This window comes from Thermobia domestica, chromosome 6 (assembly GCF_964235325.1).
Source record: "Thermobia domestica chromosome 6, izTheDome1.hap1.1, whole genome shotgun sequence".
Classification (NCBI taxonomy): Eukaryota; Metazoa; Arthropoda; class Insecta; order Zygentoma; family Lepismatidae; genus Thermobia; species Thermobia domestica.
Genome location: NC_137459.1, coordinates 80,865,108 through 80,877,224, shown reverse-complemented (window position 1 = coordinate 80,877,224; position 12,117 = coordinate 80,865,108). Strand labels below are relative to the sequence as shown.

The following is a 12,117-nucleotide window of genomic DNA, read 5'->3' as shown; positions in this document are numbered from 1 at the left end:
TCCAGTTCTTTTAAATGTGATATTGTGGTGGGAAACGGCTAATACCGTGAAAATTGATCTTGCATGATGGTATGTGCACCCGCCAACTGTACCAGGTTCAAGCTCCAAACTTGTAGTTCGGAACTGTGGTTCAAACTCGTTCCTTAGTATGGTGATCATGTTCCTTGATGGATTTCACCTGTATTTCAACTTGCGCACCACATACCATATTATCTCTGGAATATGGGTTTTCACTTTTTCATTGTTCCAAGATATGAATAACAAAATCAACATGTAATTCTTGAGGCTTGCTGTACTTTCATGTTGACTTGAATTAAATATTGCATTACCTTTTTTTTTCTTTTAATAACAATCTTTAGTAGAACTGAAATACGTCACATGCATTTTTTCTTGCTTCAACGACACGATCTATTCCACTGTCTGAATCAAACGAAATAGAAATTCTGGTAAAGTTTCATTACATTGTATAGCTTGCTCATGGAGCAGGGATGACATCGCAAAAGAGAAAAATGAGGTAGCGCTACGGAAGGATTATTATTAATGAAGAGAAGTGGGATATCCTAATTGGTTGAATGCACTGAACGAACTTTTAACTTTATGCCTTGATTTTCTGTATTTCTGTCTGTAAGCTGGGCCCAAAAATGAGTTGTGTGTCAATGCGAAAGGAAACACAAAAATACAGAGCGAAAAATGATGGTGTTAAACAACTCATTTAATCTACCACTGTTAGTGTGCTAATTCAACACGAAGGCCAACGCTTTCCTAGGGTGTCAGAAATATCTAACAACTAGCACTGAGAATGTGTATCAACTGTTATTTATTTATTTTTTTATTTTATTTATTTATTTATTTTTTTTTGCTACAAGCGAAGCCTTACGCGGCGGTATGTTTGACATTTAAACCAAGTAACGGACAACATATACAGGGTGTTTCAAAACAACATCGACAACGTTTTGGAGGTGATTCCTGATATCAAGATAAGACGAAAAGTATAGACCAACCTGGGTGCACAATTGCTTCCTTTCGGAGTTACAGGCTCTCGAAAACATGAAAAATTGAATTTTAAAAGTCCGAAACTATGGGACCTTCCGTAGTCGGGTCAAGACTTTATTTAGGAATTAGTATGTTCCCTAACCAAATAGCCATGGTTCAGAATCCCGTGGTACTTCCATAACAATTTTTATAGAGGTAGCTTGTGAGTACTTGTGAGCAGAACAGATATGAGGGAAAAGTTTGTATATCAATACACGATTTCCCCTCATACCTATTCAGTCTAGCAATACAAAACTTTGTATACACATTTCTCATCCCCCATACTATTTTTTGATATACATTTTGATCGTGTGTTTTTACCCGGGGCCACTCCAGAGGGGTCCAAAGTTGATGGGAGGGATTTCTGGAGGGAATTTTTCCGAAATTCTCCTAATTTTCCCTGTTTAAGTACGTTAGGGGCTCCAATACATAGCACATCTGGAAAGCATGTTTCATGCTGAAGAGAATGAACTATAAACCATGACTTTCCAATGAATAGTGTTGATGCAATAGCCACTTCACTGCGAGTCTACGATTTTCTTTATACTAAGAAGGTTAATAGGCCCTAAGGACTTACTCCGTTGTCCATTGCACCTATTTTTTTTTTTTGTGCATGAACATATCGTTACAATATCAAACGTAGCAGCTTTGAATTTCAGGTAGCGAGGAATTATATACAAAATGGTAAACTAATACTTATTTTATAATTATGAGCTGAAAATATTCAATAAACGAATTTAATATTTTATTTTGATTTAATGATTCAGAAGCAAATGTCACATTTGGTTTGTATAAACATTTTGCAGTAAAGTTATAGGTAGCTAAACAGATTCTACTTTAAATTTCCAAAAAGAAAGAAACAACCCTGTTCATATCAATTATAATACAAAATTATAACTGAGCTTACCAGTGCAATAATGTCCACGTCTTCACGTCATCGGTTCCTTCCATACATGGTAACGGTTGAGTCCCGCTAGCTTGAAATATTCTTCTTCGAATCATTTTACATGTTGGGACCATTTTCGTTAAACCGAAGCTTTAATGATGAAACGGAAACGGTAGAACGTAATTTGTTGAAGTCACGTTAACTTTAGAGATTATTTTTCCGTAAACAGTGAATTTTCTTGTGTCTGTTTTTAAAATCTATATATTTTATACACACGAGGAAAGTTGTTTCTCTCTAGCCCACTGTCTTTATGAAAGTCCAGAAATCGACGGATGATTAAAATATAATCAGTGGTCACAATATGCATGAGGATGAATATATAAACATCCGCTATCTTTTGATCGTAACATTTTTTCCTAGGATAGTAATATATATTTGTAGTCTGTTTCTCGCAGACGTTTATTCATGCATAGTTAAACGAATAACTTGGTCTGTAAGCTAAGCAGATATTGTATCTCTTTCAAAATTGCCGGACGTAAACAGTCTGTCATAGAAAACTGTCATATCAGAGAAAATGCTTTCACCATTTTCCTTCAAAATTCGTGTTCCAAGTAAGTCATGGAAATATATCTCAATTATTCACAAGAACAATTTCGTAAATGTAACACATACAAAGGTATCGTTTAGTTTAATATTAAACACAATTTTATTTAAGCTAAGATTAAATGTTATATAACAAACACAATTTGTTTACAATAGCAGGCAGTTTTAGTGTTATTATATGTCTAGTAACTCAATTCCAGAAGTGTGTTTTGAAATTTAATTGATGTTTGTTACTAAAATGTCAACTATTACATAATTATTACTATGTTGCAACATTCTGTTTGTTAATTAGGACAGCAATGTGAGTTGAAAAACATCGCAATAGACTATTGAAACAATAAAGGAGGAAGCGTTGGATATAAAATAATATTCATACTAGCTGTCACTGAGAAATTGATTGTCAGTATTTTTTTTGTCTTGACATTTTGCGATAAAGTGTAGAAGCACACGGAAAAAGAGATGCTTAAGATGACAGAGTATCTTAGAAATTAAGAATGATTCTAATGTTCACTTGTTGCGTATACACTAAAATGAACAATTGCATTTAGGTTATATAGGTCGGTGTTAAATAGTCTTTACACGCAACCTACTACGTTGCAACATTTCCTCAGCATGGAACACATTATAGTAAAACTGAACTTCATTCCAGATCCGAGCAAAAATATCCGGAGTGACATTTGCAGTTTCATTCTTACGGTCACGATCCCATTAACTTAATTTTAATGACGCAATACAAATCTGATGAGGCTAGTTGGGACTTTCTGAAGGATCAAGCGTCCTTTTCTTCTAATCCACCACTAACAAACTGAAGGTTTCCAAGACAGCCAGGGGGAATTACTGGACATTGCACACTAGCGAATTACTAAATTGTGGACATGGACATGGACATGTTAACATTCTCTCAGTTGAGGAACTTGGAAACGATAACTTGAAATTTATAACCCAGAATGACGTAACCTCTCCTCGAACTGATTGAAGTGAATTCACTTCTTCTTCAGTAAGAAAAATCCATTCAACTACATTAGCCTTTTCTTGTCATGTTCAGTTACTATTAGTTGTGCATACTTAAAATTAGATAACCGGTAAATTTTGCAAGTGTTACTCCGGGTATTTGCCTTGAATATGAGATTAATTTTAGTTTTATTTAATGTATCTAGTGCTGCAACAGGGCACACAGCACCGGAAACGCACTGAGCCGTGTGCAAAAATTAATTCAGAGACTCGAATGAACCAAATAATTTTGGCATCATTCTTTCTGTAGTCTACTGTTTATAATAAACTCACAAATTGTTACTTGTTTCCCGAACTGCATTGAATTTGTTAAAGTATTTCTTTCTTTTTGGATTTAAAAGCGTAAACACGAAAAGAGATGCTCAAGTATTAAAGTTTATGGGCTTTCATTTCCGTTGCTGTATTCCCTTATGTCAATATGTCTTTGATGATATGTATATCTCTTTTATTATATACATATATATATATATATATATATATATATATATATATATATATATATATATATATATATATATATATATATATATATATATAATTATGTGTAACATGAATAAACACACTGCGTTCAAATCTTTAAAATAAAATATTACACTTTGGGAGACTTTTTCCTATGCGTTTGACTTTTAATCTTCATTTGCACAATTGAAGACGAAACAAGTGTTCCCAAGGTATTCGTTTCGTGAAGAACAATGACTAGTTATTAATTAAAAATTAACTTCTATTGATAAAGAAAAAGTAATAAGGAAAAATGTGACAAATAAATCAAATTTTAATTAGCAGGTTGAAAGTTTGTATTCTAGATCACAATACCATAATATTTACATAATTTTATTGGTAAATTGATAACAGATTTGAATTTTAAATGAAAATCTTTCGTTTATTAAAATTTAAAGCCGCAAAATTCTAATAACAATAATTTCTTAGTGACAACTAGTGTAGGGAATTATATGTGACTTACCTGTAATTGGACATTGATTGACTCAAGTCAATGTAGGCTGAGGGAGAAGGACCAAGAGCCTTCATCCATTGAATGCGAGGGGACGGTGAGCCTTTAGCAGTACATGGCAGTGCCACACTCTTCCCCAACGACACTTCTAAATCTTTTGGTTCCACTACCCACGAAGGAGGCACTAAAATTGAATATCAAAATACAACACGTAAGGAACATTTTCAATTATTAATTTCAGGAAACCAATAAATGAATCACAAATGTAAGATACGTGACACAAAATTTAGTTTTCCTTTACAGTGACTCGCTACTTTGAGTAAAGTCGAGAAATAATCAACGGAATACGTAAATACAATAATTAATTCCACAATAATCTATTAGTAAATATCAAGCACTATAAATAAGCAAACCGAAGTGAATAAAATTCATAAATTAGGTGTGCTATTTGTCCGCTGAAGTTTGTTCAGATCTGGGCTATAATACCACACAAAAGGCACGATAGTTTGTTAGTTTAAACATATTAATTCGGTACTGAAATATTAAAAGAAAAATAATGTATCGAGTGTGTTAATAATAGATTTAGCTTAATAATAGTTGCTACTTTTTATAGAATATGCTATGACTATTATCAATATCCTAAAACAATGTAACCACAAAGTTGACTTCCGTATAACTACTTCATGAAGTGCTCAATGTACTGCGCATACAACATGCAAATTTCTGGAACTTTTTTGTGGAAGTTTTGGAAAACTCTGGCAGGGAAGATTATGCCAATATCATTGATGGTGCGGATATTTTTTGTGCTCTCCTTTACATTTCTTTTTCTGATCCACGCAACAGCTTTTTATGTATTCCGATAAAAAAAAATCACATAGATGTGATAAAGTGGTGACTAGTACATTGTACAACTATATCCTATCTAGTGTTCAAGAATGCTGTCTGTAACTAGTGGAAAACAAAATGGTAATGGAAAAAGCTTTTCTTAAATGATTAACTCTATGGAATGAATCTGTATAGTCACTTTATGTATATTTAATTTAATACTAGCTGAACCTGCGCTGTCTATCTACTCAGCGCATCGTTCTGTTATTACCATGAATCTCCTTCCCACTGTGCATGTCTCCTTACTCATACAAATAAAGGATAGAAGACTCCCAAAGGAAGTGAGTTGCTATGTATAGATGTTGGAGATATATATATTTTAATAAATCCATATTTGTCTGATAAGAAGACTTACGAAAGTGTCACTCGCCAATTTGAATGGAAATTTGCATTCTTGTAAAACATCGAAAAATAATCAAAACGTATTTTTTTCTTATTTCGGCAACAGTGCAGGTTTAAGGGTAGAAACCACCCTTTGAACGTTAGGGATGGTCTCCAACCAAGTATAGACAGAAAATATACTGCTAGGGGGATTAGAAGAGCTGATTCAGAATCTGATGTCAAAATTACGAAATTCAAAATGTTGAATCCAATATGGTGACTACAATTACTAAAAGTTTTCTGGTTTGAAATTCTCTGCACTTAGCCAGGAACAATCATAGTTGGCAGGGTTTACAGTGAGAAGGTTGCAGACTGATTTGAAACCCCTTTCTATACTCATTTTAACGGAATGCTTGATTAAGGTGAGTCTCTGTATCTCTCACTAATCGGGGTGATTAATTTAAGTGTGTCCCTCGCCTCTCACTATTCGGGGTGCTTATTTATAGTGGTTTGTAGTATATTTGGATCCCTTGCAAAACCTTGAAGAACTCAATAGGCGCTAAATTAGTACAATAGGCTTAGTTTTGATAATACAATTTATTCGTACTTTAACTCTGATGCCCGAAATTTTCGTCTTCATTTTCTTCACCGTTAAAATGGATTCTTGAATATAATAGTGATGCTGAAAGTAAGTTGAGTTGATTTTGAGTTTAACGTCCCCTTCATCAACTAGGCTATATGAGACAGGGCCTACTGATTAACGTTGAATCTGAATGACATGAGCTCCCGCCGGAAAGGGCCGAAAGAAGGATCACAATTTCGACTCGGTTATATAGTGACCGATTAAATCTAACCATTGATTGGTTGAGTATTGTAATGAAAAGTAATTTTCGTCGCTTCATGGCCAACACTCTTTTGTCCAGTGGAGTGAGAGTTTTGCGATGGGTAAAATTAAAAGATATGCAAACACCGTGTTGCAAAATGTCGCGGCATGGAAACATATAACCCATTGCCACTTGGGGTATATGGAGTTGTATATCTCTACCTAGGTGGCGTTGTATAACCTCGTGTGATGTATGCGAGCGAGCTCCTAGCATTATTCCCTACTAACGTTGATCGAAATTGGCAGTGATAACCGTGAGAGCTATAATCGGCAGTCTTCAGGCACTGGTATATACAGGTTTTATAACATATTCGCAGTAACATTTCATTTTGGTAGATTTTTTTTCTCGTAAAATAGCACATTTGTTCATCGTTATATCAAACATCACATTACATTTTTAGTTTTCTTTCCTTTTTTCTTCTGTTTGTACAATATGTTAATAAATCCGAAAAATATTTTAAAACTTTTGACAGTAGGTTTTGACCGCCCTGGATACAATTTAGAATTCTCTATAAATGAAGATAAGAGACAGTTTAGTTCACAGCTTGAATATTTGATTGAGGATTTAATTGACAATTCCTAGTTTATATAGAAAATCATGATGCTTTACACTTTGAAGAATAGCATTTGATTATACAATCAGAACCATGTGCAATTGAGAACAGCGATGCCAATATATTTGAAATAGAAACGAACTCCAATTTCCAGTTACACGAATGTGGAGACAAAGACATTGATGATAAATATAAGCGGAAGGCGATTGAGTATTGGAAATCGAAAGAAAAAGACGTTAATTAAAATTTGAAACAGTTAAAATAAGGTTTAAGGTTCTTCTAAGGCTTAAGGTTTAAGGTTTAAGGTAGGCTGTGTAAAAACTTTTTGAGACATACTCCTGACACTATCCTTTTCTACAACTATAACATCTTTGCAATAATGTAATTAAGATCCAATCAATAATTCATAACCAGTTTTCTTCTTCCAGATTTGCAAATCTTATTAGGTAGGATATGCGTGGTACAAAAAAGGCTGCGTTTGAAAATCCTGTAATATTTTGTTTCAATTATTTTGCAACATTTTGCGATTTGTACACATTTACTGCTTCAATAAGATGTGCGTGGTGTAAACAAAGCTCATGCATCACACACGTTTTTACAGAATATCATTACTGTAAAAGTTTTCTCAATGAATTCATAATAAAAATTGAGAGGCGACGGGACTCACTATAAACAAGAACCCCGAATAGTGAGAGGCGAGGGGACTCACTACAAATAAGCACCCCGAATAATGAGAGGTGAGGGGACTGACTACAAATAAGCACCCCGAATAGCGAGAGGTGAGGGGACTCACTATAAATAAGCATTCCGAATAGTGAGTGGTGAGGAGACTCACTATAAATAAGCACTCTGAATAGTGAGAGGCGAGAGGACTCACTATAAATAAGCACCCCGAATAGTGAGAGGCGAGAGAATTCTCTATAAATAAGCACTCCGAATGGTTACATATGCAGAGACTCACTTTAATCAAGTATCCCATGAAAATAAACACAGAAAGGGGTTTCAAAGTGGTCTGCAACCTCCTTACCGTAACTCCTGCCAACTGTAATTGTTCTTAGCTAACTGCAGAGCATTTCAAACCAGAAAACTTTAAGTAATTGTAATCACCACATTTAATTGGATCCAGCATTTTGAATTTTGTAATTTTGACGTCAGATTCTGAACTAGCTCTCCTAACCCCTTCCTTGACAGTATGTTTACTTCTATATTAAATGATTGTTTTCTGTCTATGCTTGGTTGGAGACCATCCCTAACGTTTAAAGGGTGGTTTCTACCCTTGAACCCACACCATTGCCGAAATAAAAAAAAATACGTTTTGATTATTTTTCGATGTTCTACAAGTATGCAAAGTTTCATTCAAATCGGTGAGTGACACTTCCTAAAGGTTCTTCACTACAGCGAAATTACACTACCGCTAATTTTAGAGTTTTTTCTGCAATATCTTCAAAACAATTAAATATATTCAAAAAAAAAAAAAAGAAGAAAAGAAAAGAAACCAGTGAACTAGACAATATGATTTTGCATGTGATACCTTTACAAAAATTTACGTGTCTGCTTTTGGTATGCCGCTATTTACAGAACCCGCAAAAAAAATGCTAAATCTACCTACAGTTGCAAATCGAAAGCAGATAGATGAGTTGTGATAACGGTATCACATGCAAAATCGTATTGTCTAGGTCACTACGTTTCTGCTTTTCGAATATTTTCATTTGTTTTAAAGATTTTTCAGAAAAAATCTCTAAAATTAGCGGTAGTTTAATTTCTTTGTAGTGAAGACCCTTAAGTCTCCTTGTGAATACGCCTCATTGCGTCTCTTGAGGCCTTTGAAGTTGCAAGCATGCAATCAGTTTTGCCATTCAGATTTAAGCAATGCGCGTGCAATATCTGTCAACCCGCCATACGTAACTTCTCTTCTGGTTGCCTAACATCGTAGTTTGGGCCTGCAACAATGTTAATCTTATGGGCTCAAACCGCCTCTAAAATGTTGAATATTACAATAACGCACGATTTTTCAAAATTTGAATGAGAACTGGACAATATATAGAAAATTTGGAATCGAGCAATGAAAACGGCACGTTTCTAGCACTTGTGGTTTTTCGAGATCTCATTGTCGAAAGGAATTGAGACAAACATATAAACCTAGTATTTTAATATATAGACTAGCTAAAACTGCGCTCTCTACGCAGCGCATCATTCACATATGAGCATAAATCTCCTTGTTATTCCTCACATCTGTACATGCCCCTTTACAGACAAAAGTGAAAGGCGTCTTGTTTAAAATTGGCAAGAGATACTATAAAGGGGAGATTTTGTCGATTACTTTTTCAATATCTCGCACCGTTAGCAAGAATTGAGCCTATTTCCGGTTGGAGTTTTTAATTCATGTATGATCAGTGTTTTCTTTCTTCTTGCATGCAGTATGTAATAAGGAAATACATAACACACACAATTAATTATAATGTCAGTGATATATGGTGTTCATTGGGCAAAACACTCCAAACAATAAAGATTCAACTTACTGTTAGAGCGGATAAATTGTTATCCTTCGTTTTTCATTATCATTTGGCCATGAAACAAACGTCTGAGTGGTAAGCAACCCCTGTATACATTTATGTGGTGTTGGAATGTATAATGTGTAGGATATGCCATTTTTTATTTTTTAATTTCAACAATTCCAGTGTATCCGTAAAAAGTAATAAAGAAATAATGACCATGCTTTTTAAATATTCAATTAGAACTGGAAAATCCACAGAAAATTTGCAATCGATCAGTGAGAACGTCATATTTCTAGAGCCTGTAGTTTCCCAGATCTCATTGTCGAAAGGTTTGGCCACAAACATATAAATGCCCACAAACGTTTAGTTTAAAAGTACTCCAATGGTGGGAGCACAATTTATTTGCATTGAATTTGGAAAAGCCTTATTAAAATGCAAAGGCTTTGAACAATAATTTTAGAAAGATAAACTTTATATGAAAAATATCTACTTAAATAATTTATTTCAAGCGCACATAGTTTAAAATATTTGTTTCTGTTAAACGTGAAATCACAAATACCCGCAAATCAGAGGTTATAGGATGGAGTTCAGGCGTTTATATTGCTATTGTAGAATTTTAATAGATAGATTAATAATATTATTATTATAATATTTAATCTTTTTTTCTAAGAAACTCTGTGTGCATGTTTCGTAGTTAATAAAATTCTTATTTGTAAATCTAGAAGACAAACTACTGTGCATTAGCTAACTAACATAGTCGTATTTGTCATGAAAAGTTATTCCAATTAAGGAATGAAAGACAAACTTAACGTTCATCAATGTTGGGATTTACTTGTCAGACACACAAGAGTATTCGACTGTTACCATTAGTTTCTCTTGAGAACTACAAACGCTACATACAAAATTAAACAATCCAAACAACAGTAAACAAACCGTACTACATATGAGAATTATGCATAAACAATGGCAATATTTACCATTAACGACGAGCCGAGCTGTATGACGACTTGTTGCTGCAGCATTTGAAGCAAGGCATGTGTAATTTCCCGTGTGTTTAGTATCTAAACTTCCAAACGCTAGAGTGCTGGAATATTCATCTAGTGTCGTGGGAGTCACTCCAAGATCCTTTGGTATTGGTGCTCCATCTTTTTGCCATCGAATGGAGATGGGAAGATCTCCACTGCTCACTACACATGTTACTCTCATACGCATTCTTCTCTGGAGGTTTGATTTGAAATAGAAAGGATCAATTTCTGGAGCAACTGTAAAAAGTAAACATTGAAAATATATTAAGTTACAGAAGATGTACATAAGTTGCTTTCACGAAGATAATACAAACATAGATACAAGGGATGCTGGGAAAGTATATGCAAACTACCATTTGCAGTGGCACTTGTGTTCTTCTACTATAAAATTCGGCAGAATATGTTTGAATTATATTTGTTTGTTTAACCCTATTTTTTCATTTTTCACAGCATTTTGGAGAAGTAGTTTTGTGTCAGGAATGGAAGTTTATCGTGAACATTTTAGTGCAATGGTCTTTTTCATTATTGCAAACGTAATTTATCACCAGAATTTATCCAGAAAATAGTGTGTTTTATTCGCTTTCATCTTTTCACTTTCTAAACCCAATACTTTCTATTTCTCCTGCGTTTCTCTAGTACTTGCAGCTCTATGTACGCTACTACTGCATGGCGACGATCATCCATATTGACTAGAAAACTAGACGCATTTTATTTTCAACTGAATGTCAAAATTTCCCTCTGTTACATTGCGAACAGAATGCTTAAAGAATGGTGCTTAAGACGTTAAGTACGCTTTAATTGAATTATTATTGGTCCCGAAGTTTCCGGGATACTACCGGAACCAATATCTGAGTCTCGAAAATAGATTTTGAAACATATGAATGCTCTGTTTTTAGTGAACAAGAAAAACATTGTCTCTAAACGTTTTAAAAGATTTCCTTCAGTTTATGGATCTAACAGCTCAAAGACCAAAGGGTATTAAACAAACTGACAAAACCATAAGAACATTTATTGTAATATTGTAATATTGTAATATTGTAATATTGTCAATCTTTTTCTTCGTACCCCACTCGAGATCAAAAGTTGATATTTAAAACTTGTTTTATGTTACAATGTTGCTTTCCATTAATTTACTTGTATTTTTGAAGGTGCTGTGTCCGACAATGTAAGGAATGAATTTACGTAGAAGAGAAACGTTTTAACATACCTTGCATTGTTTTTATTTGGTTTTAGATCCATTGTTTTCCTTCCTTTACATTGGAAGCATCATCTGGAGTTAGACCCCTGAAGAAATACTAAAATTCTATTTATAATTTACGCTTGTGTTACAAGTTTTCTCTTCTTTCTTTTCTTTTTTCTTCTTTTCTGTTCTTCTTAAATACTTTATTTCAGTTTTTATATTTACAACACCGGTGGAATGAGGTCAATGTGACTTTGCTCCTTTCATTTCATATATTAAAAAGACGAAAGCAT

General features: G+C 34.0%; 1 protein-coding gene across 5 annotated transcripts in view; it reads right to left on the bottom strand.

Annotated features, from left to right (window-relative positions):
* The window catches only part of LOC145688072 (cell adhesion molecule Dscam1-like), a 1,774,182-nt gene that overhangs the window by 242,902 nt on the left and 1,519,163 nt on the right, over positions 1 to 12,117 (bottom strand). For all 5 annotated transcript variants that reach the window (XR_014131839.1, XR_014131838.1, XM_081761792.1 and 2 more), the window contains exons 16-17: positions 10,597 to 10,881; positions 4,494 to 4,665 (exon numbers count right to left, since the gene is read on the bottom strand). Coding sequence is in view for 3 of the 5 variants with exons in the window: in XM_081761792.1 (XP_081617918.1) it covers positions 4,494 to 4,665; positions 10,597 to 10,881 (457 nt within the window). In the remaining 2 variants the exon portion in view is untranslated. The remainder of the gene's footprint in view (positions 1 to 4,493; positions 4,666 to 10,596; positions 10,882 to 12,117) is intronic.